This window comes from Acomys minous (assembly GCF_964271855.1).
Source record: "Acomys minous genome assembly, chromosome: 3".
NCBI classification, from domain to species: domain Eukaryota; kingdom Metazoa; phylum Chordata; class Mammalia; order Rodentia; family Muridae; genus Acomys; species Acomys minous.
The window spans coordinates 136,587,247-136,614,600 of NC_140485.1; the positions used below are offsets into that span (position 1 = coordinate 136,587,247).

General features: G+C 44.5%; 3 protein-coding genes across 8 annotated transcripts in view; 2 read left to right on the forward strand and 1 right to left on the reverse strand.

The window, feature by feature from the left end:
• Window positions 1–8,182, forward strand: part of LOC311595082 (uncharacterized protein) — a 28,245-nt gene extending 20,063 nt beyond the window's left edge. For 4 of the 6 annotated variants that reach the window (XM_084777445.1, XM_084777444.1, XM_084777446.1 and 1 more), the window contains 3 exons: window positions 6,042–6,082; window positions 6,362–6,447; window positions 6,916–8,182. In XM_084777445.1, the coding sequence (XP_084633571.1) occupies window positions 6,042–6,082; window positions 6,362–6,447; window positions 6,916–7,076 (288 nt within the window). In that variant the 3' untranslated portion in view covers window positions 7,077–8,182. Of the gene's footprint in view, window positions 1–6,041; window positions 6,083–6,361; window positions 6,448–6,848 lie in introns of all 6 variants that reach the window. The other 2 variants (XM_084777447.1, XM_084777448.1) reach the window with 2 other exon arrangements.
• TMEM242 (transmembrane protein 242) overlaps window positions 1–15,405 on the reverse strand; it is a 29,588-nt gene extending 14,183 nt beyond the window's left edge. The window contains exons 1-3 of the mRNA XM_084777449.1: window positions 15,252–15,405; window positions 14,663–14,763; window positions 8,189–8,326 (exon numbers count right to left, since the gene is read on the reverse strand). Coding sequence (XP_084633575.1) covers window positions 8,189–8,326; window positions 14,663–14,763; window positions 15,252–15,336 — 324 coding nt within the window. The 5' untranslated portion in view covers window positions 15,337–15,405. The remainder of the gene's footprint in view (window positions 1–8,188; window positions 8,327–14,662; window positions 14,764–15,251) is intronic.
• Window positions 15,406–15,454: 49 nt separating this feature from the next.
• ZDHHC14 (zDHHC palmitoyltransferase 14) overlaps window positions 15,455–27,354 on the forward strand; it is a 288,842-nt gene continuing 276,942 nt past the window's right edge. Inside the window, exons 1-2 of the mRNA XM_084777441.1 lie at window positions 15,455–15,561; window positions 19,466–19,674. The gene's annotated coding sequence lies outside the window, so the exon portion shown is untranslated. The remainder of the gene's footprint in view (window positions 15,562–19,465; window positions 19,675–27,354) is intronic.

Consider the following 27,354-nt stretch of genomic DNA (forward strand, 5'->3'; position numbering starts at 1 on the left):
CAGTGTAGTGTGTACTACATGAACAGGAGCAGCTAAGTTTGCTCCCAGCACCCGGGTAAGGCTGCTGCAGCAGGGTGCACCCCAAGCCCCAGGCCTGGGAGAATACCCAGGATTTGCTGGCCAGGCAGTCTAGCCAGATTAGCAAGCCTGAGGCTGAATGAGAGACCCTGATTCGAGGAAGTTGCCTAGCATTGGCCTCTAACACATGCACACGTACAAACACAGTTAAGTATTCTGGACGACTTTTAGTTAGAACTCATTTTGAGAGAAGACTGCATTTTCTGTATACAAGTGACAAGTTAAACTTCATATACAAACCTACCAACTATGTAATGCCCCAGAGCTCCCCCTCTCTGTAGGAGACTAAGCAGTCACAGGTGGCTCTGAGACTGACACTTAAGGGGAAGCGGCAGTGCCAACTCTTTCCGTACACAGTGCTGTGCTGTGAGAAAGGAGCCAGTTAGCTCAATGATCAAGACAAAGGGAAAGCAAAAACCCCAAACAGGTTAAGTCCAGGATAACCCCGCCTCCAACTCAGCACATCCGAGAAAGCAAGGTGACGAAGCCTGGCTTGTGTGGGGCCTCTGAACACCAAGGCTCTTACAACACCACTTAGCTCCCATTAATTGGGGCACATTCCCACTTTGCAAAATGCTTTGAGGCCAAATTTTACTTATAAAAAGAAATTGGTGGGTTTCTAAAGAAGTAGTTTGGAAATGTGCCCAAAGAGCAGACTCCCCCCTCCCTAGGGTTAAAAAAAAAGTACCAGGTCATTATCTCCCACTTCAAACGGAACGCGACCACGTGACTCAGGCCCTCTGTCACCAAATTGCTCTTCCACATTTACATCAAATGCCTCTCCCCAGTTCGAGTGAGGCCATTAGAGCTGCTGTAGTGGAATAGGAAATGAGGGTGACAGAGATGTTCTTGTCACCCCAGACTTGAACTGACTAGCTAATGCACGCTGCTACTTCCAATTCATTTTTAAATGATTCCAGGAAAACATTCCTCAGTCTGCAAGGCTGACAGAAGAAACTGCTGCCAGGTCGAGACGACTCTGTTCTGCAGTTCCAGCAAACACTGTCGGGAGGAGGAAGTGAGGCATAGTGGCAATCAGAACAAGAAAGCGGCTCTTCTTCCTGGGGCAGAGCATTCGATTAGGCCACTCCAAAATGGCTGCCATTAAACAATTTGCCAGGAAACTCAGACTTGCTTTTAACCTTTAGGTGAACCAGTGAAATACCCAGCACTTAAAGGCCTATTTCCCTTCTTTGACACCTTCAAAGTTAAAACTTGTAAACCTTTCCACAGTTTTACTTAAATATGGGCCAGCTGTTTCATTGAGATGCATAAATGAAATATCGAGTGGGGATAAATGTATTTGTAAGTGACACTGATGAGACACATCTGAGTACTAATAAGGGACATTGGTAAATATTGATGAAAATTAAAATTAGCAAAGAGTACAAAGAAGGAAGTCAACTGTAAAGGCCCTTACAGTGGCTATCAGGGTTAGAAGTGAGCCTAATAAGCTACCATAAAAATTATGTCTCAAAAATAAGTAAATAAAGGCAAATATCTATATCTACCTATCTCTATATATACTTATATACATATATATGTATAATATATATATATTATATATATATAGTAACAAAAAGAACTGGAGAAAATGCTTTTGGGCTTTTTTGTTTTTGTGTTTTGAAGCGGTCTTGCTCAACAGCCCACACTGCCTGGAACTTGCATGGCCCAGGCTGACCTCCAACTCTCCAGCTTCTGCCCCGCCTCTCAGGTGCTGCAGTAACAAGCATGCAGCTCGAGAGTCTGAGCAAATACATCCTGTTTAGAGTGCATCCTGTCGGTCCTAACAGACAGGTACCATGTCTCAGGATACAAAGGCAAATGCCTATTTCAGAAGACAGGTAAAATATGCTTCATTCACACTTCTAACTTCCTGATTTTTAAAGAGGAAGGAGGCCAGACTTTTGGGAGAGTAGCAACGACCATCAGAAAAAGCAAACAGGACAGGACATGGGGAACTTTGCAAGATTCCAGACTCAACTGTCTCCAAGTGAACCTTCACAGCCAGAGATACCCAGTTTAACATCTAGCACACTGGCAAACATTACAGAAAAGCAGAAGCCACCAATGGCCAGGGAGCTAGGAAAAATGTGCATCCTAACCTTCCCGCTGTTTCTACACAGCCCCTTAGCAACACACATCAGAAACATTTTTAAACACCCTTTGCTTCCACATTAACATCTTCTGTCCTTATGACGATTTTCTTAATCAAGGAAAGAGCAGTAAGATGTATGGCTTAACAGCTTCATTATAATATTTAATAGTGACAGGCCGGCCCCAGCGGCAGGGCTGTTTAAGTAGATTATGTGGTGGAGTACCACACAGTCATTATGTGATGAAGATTTATGTAGTCTGTTGGGTGAAGATGGCCCCATGACTGCTGGGGGGGGGGGAACCATCCAAATCAGAGAGCTTCCACTGGATGCTGTGGGCGTGCCCTCAGGCAGAGAGAATGGGTCTGAAAGGAAGCCCCACTTTGGTTGGAGATCACAACTCAGGGGAGTTCCGTCTGGACGCCTTTGTAGTGGTTAGCTGAAGAAAACCATGAAGTATCTTTTTAAAGAAACAGGTTCTACACATTCTATTTTAAACACATCCATGCAGCCATCCATAATTTGGATTTTGAAGGTTCCTCAGAGATCCACATGTTGAAGACTTGGCCTCAGAGTGCTGCTAATAGACGCTGGCACTATGGGAAGAGGGCCTCATGGGGGGGGTGTCCAGGAGGTGCACTGGGAGGAGGAGCATTTGGCTGGGACGAGGACTGTCCAAGCCTTCCTGGCTCTTCCTTAGCTGGTGACCTGAGCAATTCTACCCACCTTGCATGCCCGCTGCCACTGAGCTCCACCCCTCCACCAGGAGCAGGAAACAATGGGCCACTCAGTCCTGAGTAATCTTTCCCAGAGGACACTCATGACCTCAGGTTCTCCGTTACAGTACCAGGTAGCTGACTGACTCAATACTTAATGACATATCCCTCCTTATCCAATAGTTTAAAAAAAGCAATAAAGTTAAATCTCCGCTTATTCATTAATTTAAAATTAAATCTGTAGATAATTTAAAGTGATTTGCCATGACAGAGGACATTTTCATCCCTGGGTTTTATTATGATTGGTGTTTTAGCTCCTTTAAAGGCAACAGCTGTAAATGATAAATCCTTACCCAGGCTTCATGACTAGTCTATACAAGCCACAAGAGGAGCTGGGCAGTTAGAGAGCAGAGGCGTGAGCCTGAGACCTATGGACAGGTAGGGACGTCTGCATTCTCCTTTCTGTATGACACAAGGTACAATATAAGATCCCACATAGTCTCACATTCAGTAATGGCAACCTGCGGTGACTGCCGGGCCTCTGAGGTGAGAACACCCAGCACAGGACCACAGGCGGAGCACTACACACTCCCTTCTGTATTCATAAGCACAACCAAGAAGTAGTGAGATAGCTAACATGTCACTTTCCGAGAGGGAGAAAGAAAGACAGAGTAGTCTAGCTACGAAGAAGCTAAACCTCTTCAGAAATCCTTCATCCACCAATTAATACCTAGCAAGTAATAAAAGGGCACTAGTGACAAAGTTACCCTGTCACTCACTGCGTGAGTAACATGCCATTAACTAAAGAGAATTTTGCTTTCTTCCATAAACAGGAAACCACTGCTTAATATCACATTTCTCTCAACTGTTTGCTAAGCCACCTGCCTGGTGACATCTAATCCCACTGTCCCACTGTGTACTCACCTGGGCTGAAAGGCTTTCTCCTGGAATCATGTGTACAGCAACCCTCCCCTCCCCTCCCCCCCCCCACAGTAAAGATGCAGAGATGAAATACTGCTTCAATCATACTCAGATGATAAAATACCACAACTCAACCATAATTCCTAATGATCAGTGAATTCACATAGACCAATCAAGCTGGATGTGCTGGTTCAGTACTGGCCAAGGCATTGCAGTGGATGCATGCTGAACCTGGACCAGTTTCTAAAGGCCTCACCTTAGCCTTGAGCAAGGCTAACACCAAAGCTTCCAGCAGCTGTCCTTTTGTGAATCTCTGCTTCAGTGCCACACTACTACATATAATACAAATGTACTTTTGCACTTGACGAATTCTATGTGTTCACTGTGCAGTGAAATTTCGTAATAACTATGGGTAAACACTGAAGTTTTGGTTTGAACAATTTAAACATGTTGCCTCTCAGGCCAGCAGGGGTAGCTGTGAAACAGGAAACGTAAGCTCTTCAGGCGCACTGCTCACAGTCAGCCACACGATGGCAGGCAAGAGCAACTGGATTTAGAGCAGAGCACAATTCAGGGTAGCTCCTGGGACTACGTGAAGTTGATTGTGGGACTGGCCACCTTGCCGACATACTAGGTGCAGGGCGTGGGCCAGTCTGCTCATCTCCTGAGCCCACCACCTTAAGCTGTAGAAAAATGGCATTTTTCAAATGAGGCCAGACACAGAGATCCAAGTTCACTACCAGTCTCGGGTCAGCCTCCGGCTTTCAAACTGTCAGTGCAGGGATCCGCTCACATTGGCTTCTAGGAGCCTGGGGCAGGGTTGTGCCCTTTGCTAGGGGAGCCCCACAGATGAGTTCTGGAGGGGTAAATCCATAGGTTAGCAGGCATTCCCGCCCTTGGACAGGTGTCAGACGGGTTAGTCTTCTGAGGGCATCTTTGAAGAGCAGAAGGGCCGACTGAGCCCACTCTGAGGTGGGAGAGAGGGTGTCTGCACTCCCCTTCTAGTAGGATGTTAAGATGCAATGTCAAAGAGTCCAATATTCTCACATGCAGTAACGCTAACTAGAAAATATTTTTTTCTCCCTCAAATACTTTACTTAGGTAATAATCCTCTTATTGATGTCATAAAACAAAGTCGTTCATGTTCTAGAAACTAAAATAGCACAACCTGGCCCATAAAGCCAAGTCCTCAGGAGTATAATAACCTACTTTTATTGGTTTATGAAAATTTAGATTGATTTCTTATTATGACTCGTATTTTTCCCTCTTATTGAAAAGACCTTTTCCTCACATAATATATCCTGATTACGGTTTCCCTCCCGCTGCACCTCCCAGTTCCTTCCCACCCCCCTTTCTGCCTAGGAGCGTGGGGCAGGGCTCTGTGTCAGCACAGACTCAGCTCTGGGCAGCTCCACTGTCTCTCATTAGAACACAAACAGGATTCTAAGGGATAGTAATAAAGTAAAAAATGATAAGATAAAACGAAACTATTACATTGAAGTCAGACAAAACAAGAAAAAGAGCCTAAGAGAAACACAAGAAACTCCCCACTCAACTGCACTCAGGGGTCTCATAAAAACAGTAAACTGGAAGCTATAATCTATGTGCAAAGTACTAGTAGGGTAAAAAGAGATAAGAAAAAATATACAAGAAATAAAAATTTTTAAAAGTATGTATGTATGTATGTATGTATGTATGTATGTATGTATGTATGTGTATGTCAATATGAAAAAGCCCTGACATGACACTATGAGATAAAGAACCTCCATGGATGCTGTAGAGTTTGTTTTCTGTTGGCCATCTGTTGCTAGGCATACAGTCTACCCTTAAGAGTAGTTTGTTTCCCAAGTCAGACTCTTTTGGAGGAAAGTAAAATTTCCTTTGCAAGTGTTATCAACTGGAAACAGCTTCAGGGTTGGGGATGGGGGTGTGTGCCCACTTCCTTCAGTTCTAGGGCCCCACCGGCTGCAGAGCTGTGCAGGCCCTGTGCATACTGCTGCAGTTTTTGTGTGGATCACAGTTTTAGAGGGCCTTGTTTCCTTGGTGTGCTCCAGGCCTCTGGCTCTTACTGCCTCCTTTCTTCTGAGTTCCTGAGCTCTGGGGTGGGGGTGGGGGGCGTGCAGGGGCATGATCTGATGGAGACATCCCATTTAGGGCTGAGTGGTCCTCAGTCTCTATTTCTGCATAATGTCTGATTGTGGGTTTCTGTATTTGTTTCCATCTGATGCAGGAGGAAGCTTCTCTGGTGCTGGCTGAACAAGGCACTGACCTGTGAGTACAGCAGAGTGTCATATTATTGCTACATTGTTTTGATTTTAGTATTTGGTTTTACTCTAGGTCCCTGGGACATTCAGTCTCAGGTTCTTGTCACTCTAGCAGTACCAAGTGTGAGTTTCGTCTCATGGAGAGGGCCTTACGTCAAATCAAACGTGAGCTGGTTACTCACACAAGCTTTGTGCCACCACTGCTCTAGCATGTTTTGCAGGCAGATTTATATTGTAGATCAAAGGGTTTGTGGCTGACTTAATGTTTATGTTTCTCCGTTGGTAGCATGTGGAATATTTTCCTGTACCAAAGATGCTGGAACGTAGGGATGAAGGCTCTGTGCAGGAACCAGCTCTACTTCTCCATGTTCGGTGAGTTAGGCAGATGCTGTCCTCAGCAGTGGGCCTTGCCTATCATGACCCCTCTGATCACAGAGTACTGCTGATGACCTACAGTACTAAGTATGGGGGACACAGGCTGTCAGCATCCAGTAGCTAATGCAGAAAGCACCAATGGCAGAAGTGTCCCCAGACAGACCTCAGCCAGTCAGAGCAGTCTCCTGAGCTCCTAGGCGGCTGTGCTTCATTTCTGGTACAAATAATAAAATAAAACCTCACATATAGGTTGGGTGCATTTGGGTGGCATGAATATAAACATCTGTGTAGTTTTTTAAAGTAATACTAACACTATAGTAATATTTCTAAGAAAGTAAATCATTTATCCATAGCTTATTAGTTTGTTCACATGTTTCTGTCAACATTCTTGCTCACAGTTATCGGATAACTGCTACTCATCTTTTGTTCACGTGTCCCTATATCCTAAGTGTTTTTCTGCTTCAGACGATTGCTTAAAGTGTCTCCTCTTCTGTGAGGAGAGAAAGGCCAGTCCTGTAAGACTGACATCGGTCTGGGAAAGCTTGGAGAGCCACCCAAAACCATGTGGATCGGGCCAATCAAATCCAGCTCGCCCTCCCCTCTCCCCTACCTATTTCCCATCTTAGCTACCAGAAGTAAAACTGGAAAACCTAGCTCCTAAATATTCAGAGCTGAGTCCCAAGCTCGGCTCGCTGACAGAAAGCTCTGTGAGCTCAGGCAAGCGACTTAGGCTCACCAGCTCCCCATATTAGCATCCTCTGGTCGGCCATGTCCAAATGTCTGGAGAAATGAGCAAAAGGCAACAGTCATCAACAGCCCTCCAGTCACGGGTCTTCTGACTTTTCTGAGGAGTCGCCAGTCTGCTGTGAGAAATGCTGAGCAGGCAACAGTGACAGTGGGGTAAAGAGCAGAGGTGAGATGGAGGCACGCCATGCCTTAAGTGAGTACACTTAAGTGCTTTCCTTTCTGAGAGGTGCCTTGGTCAGGTTGGTCATGGTGTCTCTTCACAGCAATCAAAGGGTGACTAGGACAATGTGCCTAACCGACGGCTCAAGCTCACAAGTCCTACACGGAGCCCCTGATTCCACCTGACACCTGCTCCTGTTGCCCTGTCCTCATCTATCTTCCAGGTGCTCAGTCCCGTGCCTGGACACATGCCTGGACTTCACACCCCCTCGCCCACCAGAACCCCGTGCTGGCTTTGCTTATGAGAAAGCTCTTTTCATCCATGCCACCGATGCCGCCTCTGCAAAGCACTGTCTACTCCCAGCCGGTGCAGCCTGCTCCACACTGCTTCTCATTGATTATTAAAAGTGCATAATTTTTAGTTCAGGGTATCCATTTTATACACACACAGGTGCTTAGAACTTTTCTCTGAAACATGTATACAACACACTAATAATTTAAGTAATTAATTAAAATGCTTTATTTAAAAGTATGTTTATGTATATGGATGTCAAACAATATAGAAAGTAGTTCCAAATCAATAATTTTATTAAAAAATACCAATTTATACAGAATGGGCATTAGCTCTGACTCAGTCACTGATTATATTTGAACAGCTTATATTTATACGTTACGAGTAATGAGAAGTTGCCTACATACTAGGAAGAATTTAGGCATATTCTGTGTCATTACTTCAGAAGACAGAGGCCAAAGTATACACAACACTGAAAACCAGGGACTCGAGACAACACAACGTCACAGCCAGGTGTCAACCACAAGGCTAGGTACTTACACTGTGAACTCCTAAAGCTTTCCAGACTGCAAAGCTGATCATGCCGACCCCACACCAGGCATAAAGAGAACCCCAGCCCAGGGCTCGCAGGGCAAGGGAAGAGCCACTCTCTGGCAAGGCGGCCGTGGCCATGGTGCCCTGGAACGAACAGAGAAAGCATGGTGGGTAAAATACTCTGTATTCCATGTCTAAGCAAGCTGGCCTTGGAGGCCGGCCTGACCCAAGGTCACACAGTAGCTTTGCCACCTCTGTGAGTGTGTGAGCCCTCTGACTGATGAGTATGTGGGCTCTGTGGTTGTTTTCCTTCCAGAAAAACCTAAAGCATTACCATCAAGATTCACAAGCATTGTCCCCTGGAGGGGGAGGCCTGGTGGCACTCAGAGGAAGGACAGCAGGTTACCAAGAAGAGACTTGATACCCTATGAGCATATACAGGGGGAGGTAATCCCCCTCAGGAACAGTCAGTCATAGGGGAGGGGAATAAGGGGAAAATGGGAGGGAGGGAAGAATGGGAGGATACAAGGGATGGGATAACCATTGAGATGTAACAAGAATAAATTAATTTTAAAAAATTCATTAAAACAGCATTTGAGGAACTAGCTAATCAGGGGTAATGGGTTTAAAACATTCTGTCTTCCACCTGGAAAGATTGTTTCAGTTTACTAAAGTTCTTCTCTTTCTTAGAGCAACTGCCTGTGTACTGCTTAATAAACTTCTCGGTGCAGGCCTTTCCTGTGCCCGTGTGCTGTGTGACTGCAGGTGCTGTGCCTGGGCCGCAGCCTGTCTGCTAGCCTGCAGGGCCACAGGCAGTCAAGACCAGATGCTGGGTACTCAGGGTTGCTGACCGACACTGCTGGTAGATATCTAACCAGACTGACAGCATCTTTCTTTACAGCATGTTTCTTCAGCTACTTCCTAGTGTAAGCACATTTATTCTAGGGTCTGACTCCTGTCCCACATGGCCACTGTTTTTGCAGCCTCCACTGGCATCCTGACTTTATCTGGCCTCAATCCTCATTCAGAAGCAGGATCATCAACCAATATTGTTTTGTTAGGATCAGCTCGTATGCTCTGCTATCAATTTCATTTTAGAAACAGATGAAGTAGCCATTTCCCTCTGTAAAGAACAGATATTTTTTGTGCGCGCACTCACTCTTCAAAGTCTACACAAACCCACTTTTGTTTTGCCAAGTCAAATAAAAAAGATAATCATGTGAAAATAACTCAAGATAGTCACAACAGACTCTCAGATAAGAACAGATGCATGTGTGTGCTATCAGCCACTTAACGTGTGAGGTGAACACAGTACCGGCTCCAAACTTCCAAACATGAATTTTAGGAGAAGCTCGATGGTCAAGATTGATCTCTCTGTGAGTTTTAAAAAGTCAAATTACGTGTTTTTCCTTCTGGGAGAAAATATCAAATGATATTCATACTCTCTGTTCAAAATAATATTGGCTGACTTTTTGCAGAAAAGACTTAACTTGCCAAAAATAATGTTGTTTTATAAGACATTAGATATAGCCATACACACAAGTCATGTGTGTGCACATGTGCATGGGTGTACATACACGTTTTAAAAGCTACATTTGGCCGGGCGTGGTGGCGCATGCCTTTAATCCCAGCACTCGGGAGGCAGAGGCAGGCGGATCGCTGTGAGTTCGAGGCCAGCCTGGTCTACAAAGTGAGTCCAGGATGGCCAAGGCTACACAGAGAAACCCTGTCTCGAAAAACCAAAAAAAAAAAAAAAAAAAAAAAAGCTACATTTCCCTTCATTGATTCCCCTCCTTTAAATTAAAATTAAGGCTTCCATATTTGGAAGTTGAACTGAATAAATTACACTGTACTTATTTTACTCAGTATTTCCAAAATCAACAGGCAGTGAACTTTCTATTCTGTGTTTGTAATACTTGAGGCCATGGATAGTCCTGGTATTCACCAGAGCCTGAGAAAGTGGGTAACAAGAATTGACCTATCATCCACCTAAGTAGGAAGCACCAATAGCAAACTGTCATGTCAAAGGTCAAATGTGTAGTTTCACATCCTTAACTTTTTTCAGTGTAATCCTAGGATTCATTTTCCATAAACATCAAATGGGATTTTTAGGGAGAATTCGATCTGGGGGTGGAGAGATGGCCCTGCGCATAAAGCACTGCAGCACAGGCATGAGGCTGAGCTGGGATCTGCAGCCCTCACAGAAAAAGCCAGGCGCAGCACCGTGGGTCTGAGACAATGACAACATAGAGGATGGGTCAGGGAGATCCCTGGGGCTTGCTGGCCACCAATCTGTCCAAATCGGTGAGCTCCAGGATTGGAGAAAGACCATGTCTCAGAAAATAAAGTAGAGATTGAGGAGGCCGGCCAGTGTCAGCATCTGGACCCTACACATAATGCCCCAGCCATGTACACACAAGAGGATTCAGAGAGAGAGAGAGAGAGAATATTCAATCTAGTTATTTCCCCTACATATCAATCTGACCAATATTTCTATATAGTTATATCACCAAAGTAACTTTTATAATATATATAACTTATATATTATATACTTATATATTATATACATATTATATATATTTATATTTATAATTTAAAAGATTTTTTTTACTTATTAGAAGTTAAAGCTGTGTCAGAAAGATGTGTGGTAACCTGCCCTTTTTGTTCCACTTGTCCACTCACAAAAGGGTTTTAGAATAACTCAGTTATGTGAAGTTCTGCCATGCCATCATACTAAGGTAAGCAGAGCACGGACTTGTCTTAGTAAGTAAGCTTTGTGTATACATACACATCAATTCTGCATTTCAAGTACCCTAACCAAAGACGCTTCAAGAATAAGACTCAGCAATTACAGAATACAGTAGTAAGGAATGACTGTCCCCTGAAGTAGAAAAAGCATAGGCGGTTCCCAGATGAAAGGTTGGTCATTTGAGAGTCCTTTTGGGGTGCAGTTTGAGCCTGTTCCCAGGCTAGAAGCACAGCTTATTTAAATAAAAGTACTGCTAGAAGTGACATCATTTATGGCGCAGGGGTGGGGTGGGGGGGTGGGGTTGGGATGGGGTGTGGTGTGCCATGTTGGACAGACAGCCTAATCTACATGTGCCTCTGTGTCCCTGTTTGGTGCCTCTGTGGGCTGTGTGTATGACATGAGTGAGGCCTTTGGAAGGGCAGCTAACAATGGTAGCCTTCAGCTGTCTGGGTTTAGTATGGGGGATGCGAGAGGTCCTCCAGGTGGTGATGGAAGCACACTGCTAAGCGGCTTTCTAAACAGGTGCTCAGTATGAGCTCAGTTAACTACATGCTCTCAGGTGAGATCTGGTAAGGAGGGATGTGCTAATTTCAACATTTCCCCATGTGGGGCAAACTTAGTAACATTTTAGCCACCTGTATGGTGGTTCTCAAGTTTCCTTACACATGGGTCCCAAAGATGTTCAATTATGTGGGGCTTATCAATGTTTAATGTAATAGAAATTAAAACTAAGAAATTTACACTTTATTCATTTAAAAATACCAAATCCACTACATATTGTTGTAAACCCACTTTTATATTAAGATAACTTATCTTTCCAAGCAAAAAAAAAAAATATAGAGGATAGATGTTTTATGCTTTTGTTAATCTCTTAAATGTACAGCCTAAAAGGTGGCTTTTCATAGCTGTAGTCAATTGGCTGTAAATATTTTCTATATTTTTCATTGACAGCTGAAGTGTAGGAATAAAAACTCTTGTCTCACACCAATACATGGTTAAAAAAAGAAGTATTTTTATTAGCTTTTCTTCTTCATATCAGCACTGAACAAAAAAGCCCTCTAAAGGTTGATTGCCACACAGAGTCCTGGTAATGAAAATTTCTGCCATGTGTAACATTCAAATTCACCCATCAGCTTTGCACTTTGAATGGACACTATTCCGTGAAGTAACCATTCAGAAATGGTTTACTAAATTATGCAGCTCTCGATCTCATGTGTTAAGCAGTATTTTAAAAACACCGCTGAAATCATAACAGCAAAGCTGTTAAGAATTGAGATGCTGCCATGTTCATGATGGTGGTCACGAGTCTTAAGTGTTCTCACTTCAAAGCTTACTATCCCTGGCAACAGCAGTTGACAACTGCTTTCCTCAAGAGCCAGCTCACTTTATGTGTGTGTGTGTTTTTTTTAAAACATTTTTTTGTGCCAGGCATCATTTTAGAAAGATTTTATTTTCATTTAAAAAAACAGATGTATTTATATGTAGACAGTTCTTTACCTGCATGCCAGAAGAGGGCATCAGATCACATTATAGGTGGTTGTGCGCTGGGAATTGAACTCAGGACCTCTGAAGGAGCAGTCAGTGCTCTTAACCTGTGAACCATCTCTCCAGCCCTCACTTTGTGTTTTTAAGGAACTGTCTGCCAAATGCCCCACTTGTGAGAGACTGACAGTCCTATCAGTTGTTTCTTCCCAAAGAAGATGCTCCATGGGCAAAACACGCTGGTTCAGCTGGTAAGGCGGTTGCTTTTTCTGGAGAAAAATCTTACTTCACTCTCAAGCAGAGGTGCTCCACACACACTTCCCACCTTTTCATATGAAATTTAAAAAACAAGCATATCCAAGTATCATTAGTGAGTAAAGTTAATACTGGTTTACACAATAGCATATACCTAATACTGTTTCCTTTTAATTTTTTTTTTTAAACTACTGGCACATTACAATGAAGTACACTAAGACTGTAAGGTTGGTTTTATGCCACAGCTGCCATGATTATGCCAAGGTATTTAGCAGTTTTGCCATCCATTGCTCTGTACCATCAGGGCATGTCTCTAAACATGAATAGGGAAATAGCTGTCCTAAAGACCATCAAGATTCTGTGGACCACAGTTTATAACTGTCTTAGACCATAAATGGCATATGCTATGATCCAGTCCCAGAATAAAACAAAACATCCTATATTGTCAATATATGGAAACAGGATAATCCCTTGCTCTCATCAGATTCTTAAACAAACCCCTGACCCAGGGCTAATAAAAATTACACCTATGATTTGGAAATCAAACCAAACTTGACTGTTAAAGCACTGATATTGGTTAGTTTTTTTGTCTTTGTTTTGAGACAGGGTTTCTCTGTGTAGCCTTGGCTCTCCTGTACTCACTTTGTAGACCAAGCTGGCCTCGAACTCACAGTGTTCCACCTGCCTCTGCCTCCTGAGTACTGGTATTAAAGGCGTGTGCCACCATGCCCGGCTTGGTTAGGTCTTAATGACATCTGCCACAAATTAAATTTCTTCTCTAAAGATACTGCATAATATAGGGAGAAAATGGCCCACAAGAGCCACAGAAGTGATCTTAGTAGCTCCATAAGCCTTTAGGGTATTGAGAGAAAATTGAAAAGCATTTTAGATATAGTCTCTTATCACTAAGTATGATTATTACAGATAAGTGGAAAGAAAATTCAATTGGTTTATGATTTCCCACATAATATTCTTCCACAGCACACATCAAACTAATTACAGTTATTTGTGTGAATATCTAATTGTGTTTCCACAGCAGACAAAGTTCCTGATGGACAGGCATGCTGTTTGTTTTTGTATTCCTTTCACCTTACTCATAGGGGGCCTGAAACATACAAGATCCTAAGTAAACATTTGCTGAAGTGATGAAGAATAAATCAGCTGTAAGGATGGGAGGGGAAGAGATCAAACATTATAAGCAACTGTAAATAAACATCAAGAAAATTCCCCACCAACCAGGGAAAGTAGGTACATGATGTCAGACAGCAAATGTATAAGCTTGCCAACAGAATAAGGGTCTTCTGTCTCAAGTGGGTTATAGTCAGTCATCCAATGTTTTCTGAACACGTAGTATATGCCAGACACTGAGACTGAAGGTCTGGCCTCTGCAGCCAAATAATAACAATAATAATAATAATAATAATAATAATAATAATAAAAATAATAATACTAATATAGTAATTCACTAATTCTAAAGAATGTTAACATTTTAATGTCTATGACCTAGACGGCACCAACAGTTTAAGTGACATTGCTTTTCTTTCTAAGCAGGGTCTCTAGTTATAATAAATTACTTATTCATGTGGTAGGGAAAGCAATAATAAACGAGTTTCTAAAGTTTTGTTAATTTTAAGAAAGCACAGGAGGGGCTGGAGAGATGGCTTAGAGGCTAAGAGCACAGTCTGCTCTTCCAAAGGTCTCAAGTTCAGTTCCCAGCAACCACATGGTGACTCACAAGCACCTGTGATATCTGGTGCCTTCTTGTGGTGGGCAGGCACACATGTGGGCAGAATACTGTTTAAAAAGAAAAAAGAAAAAAAGAAAGCACATGAAAAAGATCAAGACTGTCAACTAGTATACTTAAATCCATGAGGTTTTCTGGGTATACTTTTAAAAACAATGTGAAAGGTTACTACTTTTTTCCTATGCAAAAAGCTGTCCTTGTTAAAAACAAAACAATAGCAATGGTATGGATGGATTTCAGAGTCACAAACCTTATTGAACCATTCAGGGCTTTTCTTTTTAGCTAATGACAATGTTGTAACAAATCCGGCTAGCATTCCTGCTGCTGCTGCAGAACCAAGGAAAATTCCACCTGCCAAGAATTGGGAGAAGGGATTAAAACTAAAGTTGAAATAAAAAGATGTGCACAAGTCAGTCTTAGATACTTTTAAGATTACACTCAAAATTTGAAATATCATGGCTAAGCGGCTCTTGGGAAATGGGACTGAGAAACCTGCATGACCTCACGACCCTCTGGCTCTGGGGACACGTCAGAGCACGGTTCTCCAGGCTGAGAAGGGGTGTGTTTTCCCTTCCCGCTGTCCTCTAGGACAGGAGCGAAGTTTTTCCACGGAAGAAGAGAGTGGCAATCAGAAAAGGGCAGGGCACGAGACATCGCTACAGAGAGGATGGGTAGGTACTGCGTGAACTGGAGGCCAGACGGCAGGATCTGCCTGCCCCTGCCAAGGAGACTTCAGCGGTGAGTGAGTGACATACGGGCCCTACTGGCTGAGTGCAGAGCAAAGCCCAAGATATGGGATCTCAGAAAGGAATGGCCATTCCAGCGCAGAGCAACCATACCTTTAACCAGGAAAAGGCGATCGTCCGTCGACCCTCGAGCTTCTAATGCAGAAGACTCCCCAGGGCCTGAATCTGTGCTCTCCATGTTTAAAGTCTCCTCTACCGTGTCCGTTACCAAAGACGCCCGAGTGGAAGCGCAAAGGAGAGAAAAGAAAGGTTCCGCAGCTGCCCCCCCCCCGTGCCACCTGAAAACGGGTCCGGATTACCTCACACTTGCTGTGAGAGAAACCTGAACGGGGTTGCTCTCTGCATCGCTAGCCCAGAGCCTACAAGACGTCCTCCCTGGGAGGATCTCTCGTTTCCTTGCAAGGTGATGATTTGTTGGACTTTAGTATTTTATCTACTTGAAAGAATACCCGGTTCTGACTCTAGGAGGCAGTGAGGGGTCGCAAATGGATCCGGGAGCCCGGTCTCAGCCTGCCTTGGATCCTGGCGCTCAGCCTATCACTCAACCTTGCCCTGTATCTAAGGATTGTGTCCGCGCTACCACGCCACGATCTAAAAAGCAAGCCTCGATATTCTCTCCGTTTCTTTCTGAGAAATTTCAGGATTGTTGTTACTTCAGGATTAAGTGACGTGCCTAATCCTGGAGGAGAATCAGGCTACAAGCCGTTCCTGCGGTGTGATTTGCCCGCCTGCAGTGGGCGCGCTGACCCAGCTAACTGACTGGCTGACAGCGGCACACAGAGGTCTTCTCTCTCAGGCCTTGCTGATTGAGGTGGCCCTGGGGTTGCTGGGTGCCTTAGCAGCCTGCAGGCTGGCCTGGGAGGACTCTGAGTAAGAGGCCATTGAGGGAAGGAGGCTAGTGGGAAGTAGCAAATGTTTTCAGCTTCTCAAAGGGAGACAGGAGACAGACACATGACAGCATCTTTTAAAATGAACCCATTTGCCGCCGTCTTTTTCTGATCACTCTAGGGCATAGGCTTCTTGAGGGTGGAGATGGGGATCTATCCTCATTTTCAGTTCTCCAGCTCTCAGCGTATTACCTGGTCATGTATAATAAATGCGCCTCAAAGGAGTGAGTAAATGGAAGCATTGGTTTTTTTGCAGCAGTTCATTGCGTCTGTTAGCTCAGAGCTGCATTCAGTCTTAAAGGACTTCTCATCTGCGCGAACGGTGTCATATAGCTTCTCATTACCTCATTCCCCTCAATCGTTAAATATGGAAACGGTACCTCATAGGATTTCTGTGGAGACTGAATGAAGGTGTGAGTGTGAGTGTGTGTGTGTGAGTGTGTGTGTGTGAGTGTGTGTGAGTGTGTCTGAGTGTGTGAGTGTGAGTGTGTGTGAGTGTGTGTGTGTGAGTGTGTGAGTGTGTGTGTGTGAGTGTGTCTGAGTGTGTGTGAGTGTGTGTGTATGTGTGTGTGTGAGTGTGTGTATGTGTGAGTGTGTGTGTGAGTGTGTGTGAGTGTGAGTGTGTGTGTGAGTGTGTGTGTGTGTGAGTGTGTGTGTGTGAGTGTGTGTGTGTTGGAGTGAATATAGTGTCTGGTGCAGATAACACGTGTTCTAATTGATTCTAAATGTTCACCATTGATTCTAGTAGTCTCTTTAGCATTAACCTATTGCAAGTTATAGTTGCTCAATTTTTCCCCACAGAAAATTATGTCTCTGGAAGTCTAGGACAGCGCGAGAATTCTGATGCTTGGCTGAGTTGAGGACCACTGCAGTTTCTGTGCCGATGGGATCATATAGAGTGTGTCTGGCCTTTGGGTTCCCTAGAAGCCAAGTTTTAGCGTCTGGGGTGGCCCCTTAAAGTGGGCCAATGCTATGCTAATGTGTTCAATGACTTGAGTTACACTTTTCCTTTCCCATCTTATATAATCGTGACCACGGCCACTATGGTCCAAGTACTTCCTATATAACCTTTTGAATCCCTGGGAGCCCATCGGATGATACCATTTGGAGCCGGCAGAACCTTTGAACTGCAAGGCCTAGTACAGAGCCCTTATGTCATTGAGAGGCGTGCCCAACAAATCCAGCTTTGACTTGAGTGGTTTGTTCTCAGCTTGCCCATAGGTGTGCACCGAGCTTATTTGCATGGGTGGGCCAGATTGGGTGTAATCTGATCGTGACAGAAGCTTCCAAAACTGTGTCTTTCTAGGTCAGTTATCCCAGGTGTTTTGTTGTGGTTCTGGGACGCTGCCTAACCAAGTACAGCACTTCACTTCATGCCCCAAAGGCTTGATTTCATCCAGTCCTCTCTAAACCCACAAAAAATAACCCACTCAAGTGCACACGGCCCTTGAGGGTCACAGCCTGGCCTTTCGAGGCAGGGTCGGCCTTGCTCAATGAACAGGTGCTCTTCACCTGGGCAGAATCACTGGCCTCACCTGGAAGGGCTTGGCACTCTCAGACTGCTGGGCCCATCCCAGAGTTTCTGAGCCAGTTACAGCCTAACAACTTGCGTGTCTACAAACGGAGAGCCTTTTAGGATCTCTTTCCTGGCTGTGTCCCACCTTGAGCACAGACAGGTTTTTGTTGTTGTTTTGTTTTTGTTTTTTTTTTTTTTTTGTTTTTTTGAGACAGGGTTTTTCTGTGTAGCCTTGGCTGCCCTAGACTTACTTTGTAGAGCAGGCTGGCCCCGAACTCACAGAGATTTGCCTGCCTCTGCCTCCTGAGTGGTGGGATTAAGAGCGTGTGCCACCACACCCAGCTGCACAGCCATGAGGACTTGAAGGGAGACTATGTTTAAATCTAGGAATTTGCAGAGTCCCGTGCCCCAGAGCCTGTCTCATTGTACGAGCACCTTCAAACCCTATGTGGCCCCCATCTGGTTTTGTAACGACGGCAGCGCAGTGGCTGGCTCTGTGATTGCTTTCTAGAGCCTCTGAAGCCTTTCCAGATCAAGGACAGGAATGCCTGGCTCTGTGACTGGGACTGCATTCCAAGCATCCCAGTGAGAACACTGAAAGGAAACATTTCTTAAAGATAGTGGTGTACAAGGTCTTCTGTGCCCACAGCGCTCACAATCAGGAACTTCATGTGCAAGCTGGTGTGGGTGGGCCGGCTTTATGAATCTTTGAAATTTATTTTGGTTTTCATTTGCTGTATATGTCAGCGTATGCTGTGTGTGTGTGTGTGTGTGTGTGTGTGTGTGTGTGTGTGTGTGTGCATGATGCCCGAGGAGGGTGTGGGACCCCTTGGAGCTGGAGTTACAGGTAGTTGTGAGGCACCTCACATGGATGCTGGAGCCAAACATGTTTCTGGAAGAGCAGCCAGGGCTCTCAACCCTGGAACCATTTCAGCCTGCTGCTTTAGGAATTTCAACATTCCACTTTGACTTGTCCCTGTGGGAAAACAAGAGGCAAGCTCCACATAGGCGATTTGCGAGCTGCAGAGCACTCTCCTGTCAGACAGCAGGCGTTCCCTCTACATAGCAAGACAGCGTTTCCTTGAGGGGGATGCAGCGATGAGAGCAGCACAGGGTTTTTGGTGTTTCCTGCAAAGCTAGCACTAGTGCCATTTCAGTGGGTGCAGGATTTCCTTTTAGAAATGTGTAAGGAGATGTCCTGCAGCAGGAGGGTGCTGGGAAAGCCAATCTGTCCAACACTGACATTGTTGCTATTTTGGTGTTTGATTGAGTCAGCAAAAAGACCACACTAGCAGCGAATCTGACCACATTCTCATTTCAAACTCTTTGGCCTCTGTAGATTCCATTTCAAATTTAGACAGCGAGAAGCCTATAGGCAGCAGCACTGTTCCCAGGATTTTGGAAGCCTTAGCTCTAGCTGTTTTCACACACCAGCGGGCTCTCCATATTCTCTCTCATCAACTTTTAAGATATTTACTTGGAGTTTTAGTTATTCTGTGTTTAAAGTCTGAGGTGGAATTAGTTTTAAAGTCCAGGAAGGGTCATGTATTGGCCACGTCAGTCTTACTGCTGCTTGACATGAAGTAGTTGTCGCAACTCTAGGGCAGAGGTCTCTCAGTTATTGCCTAATTAAGGCCACAAATAGTGAAAGACCTGCTGGCTTTGAGTCACTAACAGAGTTTCCTGTGAGAGACAGGGGAAGTGAGTTTCCTATCTGTAACCCTCTGCTGTCTATGGTAGTAAGTAAAACACCAAGCAATGTTAATATATTTATATAACATTGGAAAATATTATACAAAGGGATATGCATTAATTTAGAGAGAGGGAAAATAAAAAAGATGTGTACTTTAAAAACATACTGCCTTGTTTAAAAGACATGGTGTTTTTTTTTCCTGTTTAAATAGGAATGTTCAAGATAGCTCATCAAACCAGATCCTGGTGACAACGTTCTTGGAAAGCAAGGAGGAGGGAGCATTAGGTCATGAAGAGAAAGCCCACGTGGTACTGGCCGTCCCCCAGTCAGGGGGGATTCTTTCCAGTGTCTGTGCCAGCTCCCCAGGGCTGTATCTCCCTTGCAGCGCGCTACGCCCATCAAGTCGAGGCAATATCACCGGTAAGCACAACCATGCTTCCCCTGAAGTGAGCTGAAGCTGGGGGCTCATTACTCACTTCTAGGATCTTGTTACTTATCTTTCAGAACCCCATTCTGCTACTGCCCCAGGTTGACTAATATGTCTGTCTTCCTCACAGTAAATGGAAAGTTGCCGTTTCGGAGTTTTCCTTCCCCCACTCTCTCTCCCACAGAATTGTCTTCCCGGGCTCTTTCTATGAGCTCAGTTGAATTGTTCCTCTTAACCATCACCCCAGAACCCTCCTGACGTAACTGTTATATTTTGTAACTCACTAGATATTTTCCTGCAAAAGAGCAATACGTATTGCTTCCCTAAGCTGCCTTCCTTTCTCTTGTGAGGACTGGTATAGGATTATCTTCCAAGCAAGAGCTCATCGCAGCTGGGCCGTGGACTGTTTGCATTCCCTCACAGAAGGAGGGGTCAAGGAGCAGGCCCAGGATCCTCACCTGAGTATCCAGGCACCCCTCCCAACCGGTTGTAAATAATTCCGCCCTAATTACATGTGGTCCTGGGGGAGAGGAGAGAAGATACAGATGGGGAAGGATGAGGGGAGGGGTTTCCAGATGTGCAGCCCTGGGGAAGCCATCATCCTTACTGGGTGCAGGCCTTCCAGTGTCCTTATTGCAAGGTCATCTATGCTACTGCCGTAGCTGCTTTCCCATTGTACTGTTAGTAAGCTCTGTGATAAACTCATTGGTCCCCAGGGTAAGTTCTGGTGTGGTCAGACACACACACACACACACACACACACACACACACACACACACACATTGGAAAAAATTACAATATCAACCACTTTGTCATTAAGTGGTTATTATGCATATTTTATTTCTATTAATTATCATGTCCTAACATGAGATAGTAAAGATCATAAACTACGTAAGATACCTGGAATCTTAGCACTTGGGATGTAGAGACAGAAGGATCAGGAGTTCAAGGTCATCTTTGGCTACATAGTGATTTCAAAGCTAGCTTGAATTACATAAGACCTTGTGTCAAAACAAAACAAAGCAAAGCCAGCTTCAGTCTAGTGTGTGACAAAACAACCACACAAGCCAGTAAAATCTTTCTTGGCAGAATACTAATGTTACCCTTGACATCACTTTTTCTACTCTCAGCATGTGTTTACTGAGCATCTTGTATGGTGCTAGGTTCTGGGTTTACTCTGGTGAAGTGTGGAAACACAGTACATTGCCTGTTGGACCTCGTAGAGCCAGGCTTTAACTTTCTAAGTAGTAGGATTTCCTTAGCGCACCGCTGCTTTTATTGTTGGTATTTGCTTTAACTGAATGTCTATAGGCTTTGCGCTTCCATCAGTAAAGTGTGGTTTGTTCCTAGCTTACAAAATATTAGGTGCTTCAACTCTGAGTGTCAACTACCATAGGTGAGGGTGTGGAAACAGGAGATGGGGTGGAGTACATGTACCAAGCCTGGGCTGCGTGGGCTCCGAATGCAGAAGGAGCCAGCAAAAGAGGCTGGTTCCTAGAAGTCGGTGTGACAATAGGGACCTGGGTCAAACACCTATCAGCAAGTCGGCTTATCTTGGGGGGAATAAAGCTTATGCTAGGTGTCATAGCAATAGAGGCTGTCAGCCAAAAGTGCTCTTGTGAGATGAAGTGGGATTTCTAAATAGATAACATAGTGTCATGGATGTCAGTGCAAGGGAGAGAGGAGCACCGAGCAGGAACACTAATGTCACGTTCATTCATGGGTGTCAGGTCCCAACCCTAGTCAGAGCCGATGAGCTGGAGATGGTAACTGATAATTGCAAGACATAAGCCACAAAGAGAGCTAGGTTCCAAAAGCCAGTAATCTGTCTTAGAGAATGGGGACAGAGGCAAACAGATGCTGACACTGGGTCCAAGGTCCCAAGGGAAGCCACACAGGAAGTTCATGTTGACTGAGGTCAGGATGAAGGCTAGATCAGCCTTGTAGGAGTGGAGGCTCCAGGGGATGGAGGGGACACCCAGGGACTGTAGGGAGTGGATCACTATTTCCCTTACCTCAACTGTATTCATTATCTATCTATCTATCTATCTATCTATCTATCTATCTATCTATCTATCTATACACACACACACACACACACACACACACACACACACACACACACACACACACACGCACACGAAAGATTCCACAGTGTCCATACCAGAGTTTCATCAGCAAACGTTGAGTTAAGGACCCACTAATGCTTGCACAGAATCTAAGTGCCTTTGGAATTTAGAGAAACCACCTTTAAAATGTCTCTTCTCAAACTACTTGAATTTTTATTGTTTGGGTGGGGCACATAATGTAGCCTTTGGATGGGTGGGTTTTTGCTTGTTTGTTGTTTGTTTTGTAATTTTGGCTCACCCACTAGTCCTCTCTGCATGACCAGAGAAGTGTCTACAGTTACCTCCCATGGGGCTGTGTGCTCACAGTTTTGTAAAGCTTTACTGCATTTGGGTACCTTTGATTTACTCTTGATAGTGGAGTGATACCCTCGGAGAATATGATGACACAGCCTGATAGAATATTCCAGACTACAGTAAATTACATGCCAGCTAGACACTGGTGTTTTATTTAGGTCAACTGTGCAGGGCCCCATGCCCTTTTTAAAACCTTTGAAGCGTTTGATGGACTCATTGCTGAGTGCACTATAAATAAATGCAACCTTAAGTTCCAGACAGTGAAAATGATGTGCGAGGGGCTACCTCAGAGCCAGCTCCGAGACCAATGACTTTTTCAAGGTGACAGAAAAAAACCCGGATTGGTTTTGGGAATCCAAGGTCTAATCCCTGAGCCCTGCCAGTGGCAGGGGTCAGCCTACCTCCATGTCTCTCGATATGGGCTCTATTTTCTTCTTCTATAATTTGGGGGGAGGGGAGAATCACATAGCTGATAATGCTCTCCAAATGTCTTTTTGGGCATTTTATTTCCTGAAGCTGTCAGGTGTTACCTGGAAATGCACACACTCAGCCACCTCCCTCTACACCTCAGAATATGTCATGATTAAATAACTTTGACAGAGCTGGGCGTGGTGGCGCACGCCTTTAATCCCAGCACTCGGGAGGCAGAGGTAGGCGGATCGATGTGAGTTCGAGGCCAGCCTGGTCTACAAAGTGAGTCCAGGACGGCCAAGGCTACACAGAGAGACCCTGTCTCGAAAAACCAAGATAATAATAATAATAATAATAATAATAATAATAATAATAATAATAATAATAATAATAACTTTGACAAACAAAACCTAATGGACTTCTTGCCCATGGTGTCTCTGGCATCTTCAGGAGGAGGGCACAGGAAGGCACAATTCTGTCATGTGACCATAAAATTCTTTGTTCAGGGACATCCCATGGCTTCATGTATCCTTGTGTGTGGTCCCAGAAAATATAAAACTAACTGGTGGCTAGAATTCTTTGAAGTCCTTGAACTCCATGATGGATGTCTCTCCTACTGAAAAGAGAGAGCTCACCGCCCACCCCCCGTAGCTCCTTTCACATATAAAATTCAGCTATGTCTCCATTCTGCATTTTTCCTGGGCCAAAAAAGGTAGTGAGAATAGCGAAGGCTAGATTTCATGAAGGAGCAAGAAACTGTCCTCCTAACTTAGGACAAAAATAATCTCTCTCATATCAGGTCAGTGAGTTTTTAGTTTAGAGCTATTCAGATCCTAAGAGAAGAGGAAGTTTTATAGGGAGATACTCAGGCAAAATAGTGTGCTCCATTCCAATCAATTAAGAAGAAAAATGCAGTCCCCAAAGCATGTTCTAAATAGTGGTGTTGAGAAGCCAAAATAGACTGACGCACAGTAGAATTAGATGCCCTATTTCAAGCCCTGCCGTGTGTTGAGCCTTATTTGGCTGCGTCTGCCAGAGTTGCAGGATTATGGTAGTGAGAATGACCTTGGATCCTGCAGCTGATCGTTTCCAATCTGGGCAATATTGTGCTTCAGTTCCTCTCATTGCCAATGTAGCCCCAGGCCCATCATGCTTTGGAAGTACCTTCTACCTAGTACCTCTCCTGAATTCACTGGGTGTTGTGCCGTGATGGGAGCAAAGCACCACGGAGAGGTCCAACCACACCCTCAGCTTCTGAGAAAGACAACCAGAGGCAGCCCCGGTTACAGTGGTCTTTCAGTCTCCCGACCTGTGACCCACTTGCCCTGGACAAAGAAAAACTGATCCGAACCACCACCAGACCCAAAGTCGGTCACCTGTAACCCAGCAACCCCACCCAGTGGCAACTATGTGCTTTGGGGATCCATTTGATCTGTAATGTCTTGGCTACGCCCTTCTGTCCTGCAGGTCTGTCTGTCTGCTCATCTCTCTCCTAGTGCTGCTGCAGCCATCCTGTGCTGGTTCCTGCTCAGATCTGCCTCCTCTCTCCTCCAAACTTGCTGTCAGTCTTCTCCAGGAATCCCTCTAACCCTCATGGAATCTTTGCTAGGTTGATTGGGGAGACAAGCCCTTCGTCATTTAAATTATCTTATGTGATTGCATCCTTGCATACCCACACCCAGAGTAAGCCCAGGGCAGCAGGCAGCTAACATACTCAACCATGCCACCTGCTTCCCCCATCACACATCTTCTGGAAGCCAAGGTCTTCACAAGGCCACTCAGTGGTTGGCACTCATTTCTCATATTACTTGTGGCTAGTGTGGATGCCTCTGCTCCACCCACCACCTACTGTATTTTTCAGACTATAAGATGCACCTGAGCATAAGATACACCCAGTTTTTCAAGCAGTACAATAAGAAAAACAGTAAAAACAGCAATTGGACCATAAGGTGCACCCTAGCCCCCCCTTTTTTGAGGGAAAAATGCATCTTATGGTCTGAAAAATATGGTAGTCTTTTGGGAATTCCACTCCCAGAGTCATCTCTTCTAGGTCTTTATTTGGCACTGTGCACCCTGCTGGATCTATCTGGAGCACTGCACCAGGATGGACCATGTGATGGATGGGTCTGGCAATACGGATGCACAGTGGAGTGCAGTCTGCACTTCATGCAATGGACCGTCCTTTTCACCTCTGTTAGCAATGTTAATAAGGCTGCCTTTGAAGCTAGAAAGTCTCTCTCTCTCTCTCTCTCTCTCTCTCTCTCTCTCTCTCTCTCTCTCTCTGTCTCTCTCTCTCTCTCTCTCCAGTCATGGTCATTTCAACATTTTTGTGGGCAACTGCCACATAACGAACTGCATTGAAACAAGAAGTAACCAAAAGGATTCAGGAGCACTTGACAGCAAGGAACGCAGAGTACTTCAAAGCCATGTATTGGGCAGTTGTCTAATTATCTAGGGGACAATTGATTTGTATCTCATAGGACAAGGAAACTATTAAGTAAAGGGAAGAAAATGTATCTACTGGGAAACACACCCTTGAACTGGGAACTTTCTAAGCATGAGCTTAAATAAAGAAATAAATACACACTAATCTGGCTACATAAAAATCTGAAAAGCTCTCTCTGCCTTTAATCTTACTTCTCCTTTAGCTACTTCCCCTTCGTGTTTGGATTGTTCAGCTCTGGCTACAGGATGTAAGCCAATGTCTGGTGCTGCTCTTCCTGGGTCACAGGTGTGCTGGCTAACACTATAGCAGCTTTTCATTGCCTCTAAGCTGGGAATCAGGAGATGCCAAGAGAGGGCAGGGCTGTGAGCCTTCGCATTACCAACTGTACGATCAGTCCTAGCTCCTCGGCCTCTCCTTTGGATATTATTATGTGAGATAACAAGTCCCCTCCTTTCAGACAGTAGACTTGGGCTTTCTGCTGCTTGGCATCACATTCATTCCTCCCTCATTTCAAATTTAAGGAAAATCACCACATTGTAGAAAACTACAAATAACAGGGAAAAAGTGCTTGCAATGTACATCATCACAAAAGTTAATTTCCCTGTAAACACGAAAACTTCTACACATATCAAGATATAGTTTCACCTTAAAAGAGTAAAGAGTATGAATAAAAACATTAAAAAATCAACTCCAGGAATGATTTTGCTACCAGCAAACACTGCAAATGGTAGGAGAACTACACTATCTGCCAGAAAGTGATCAGGCAAAGTGTATTGGAAGTTTGTGAATGCCCTTCCCTTTCTGTTAGAACGTGGTCCAAGAATGGAGTGTTGTGGGGAGAATTCTGAGTGCTTGTGAGAAAACTCTAAGAACAAGAATCCCGTGACGTCCGTTTCTTCAGGTGTGGTGGATAGGAGCGAGCTTAATTCAGATTATTCACCGCCACTGGCCATTGTTATTTGTTTATATGTCTCCATGGAAAAACATGTGTTTGCCACATGGGGGTTTATCCTTGTGATTATATACAGCTTGAACTCGGGAGAACTTTACTCAGGTGACACTTCTTAATCCTCAGAGTATTAATTGTCTGATGCTCTGAATAAAGTTCGCTATTGCGTGAGACTTTATTCTGCTTCGTTTTTGGACTCCACTCTTCCAGGTTCCACTGCGTTTAGAGCAGTAATCACCCTTTGGGAATCTGTGTGGAGTAATGGTCAGTGAGGTGTAAAGACTTGCTATACAGATGTCTGTAGAAGTGCTTTGGGTGTAGTGGGAGATATGGGCAGTTAAAGGGCTTTGGTTAAACGGATTACAGGAGTACCCAAAACAGTCATTTACTGGTCTGGAGCTGAGGTACATTTGTTGACACCCAACAGTGCTCATTATTCATTATTTCAGGAACAGCATGCTGACAGACATCAGTAAGGATGAAATAACTGCTCTCATTATTAAGTGAGTTTACATATTTATGTATGTCATAAATAGCAAGAAGTAAATATGTTAAGATCATTCACATTACTCCTGGGCTTGGTCCCTATTTCCTGCTTATTACCAATATATAAACATGTATTGGTTATGGGCTGGCAAGATGGCTCAGCAGGCAAAGCACTCAAAGCCGAGCCTGTCAAATCTAAGTTTAATCCCTGAGTTTGACATGATGGAAGGAGAGAACCAACTCCCACATTTGTCCTCTGACTGACACACACACACACACACACACACACACACACACACACACACACACAAATCAATGTGATAACAAAAAATTTAAACATGTAGTTTTTTTTTAAAGCTATAATAACAGAACTTGGAAAGGTGAGGAAAGAGGAATATGATTTGGAGGCCAGTCTTGACTACATGGAAAGATCCAGGCCAGTTCTACACACATCGCAATCAACAACAAAACGTGTATTACTTTTGCATTAGGGAAATCATCGCTGTAAAAATAGTTCTTGACAAGCCAGGGAATTTAACAGATTGTTCTAATGGTGCCAGGCTGAGATAAAGTATGGTGTTTGATCCCCACTAAGGATATGAGACTCTGCAGGCTGCTGCTTCTGCACTGCGTGGTCCTGCTTGTTCTGGGTACCTGGGGCCAAGTCCTGCCATTCTTGGGGGGGGGTCCTTCTGCCTTCAAGGGACCCTGCATTTTTCTGTCATGATCTAGAGAAGGAATTTAAAACCGAACCCTGTAGGGATAATTTTCTTTTACTTCCAAGATTTGGGCTCGGGGCCATGAGACTATAGCCCTGACACTGGCCCCTTCCTACTGGTGGAGGAGTGAGCACTGGGCTCTCTGGACAGGCAATAAATACTTTGTCTCGGGAGCAGAAGAGGCAGGTGAAGTTTCCCACAGCTGGCCTCTGCCAACCCCCGCCCCCCATGCCGAGTTA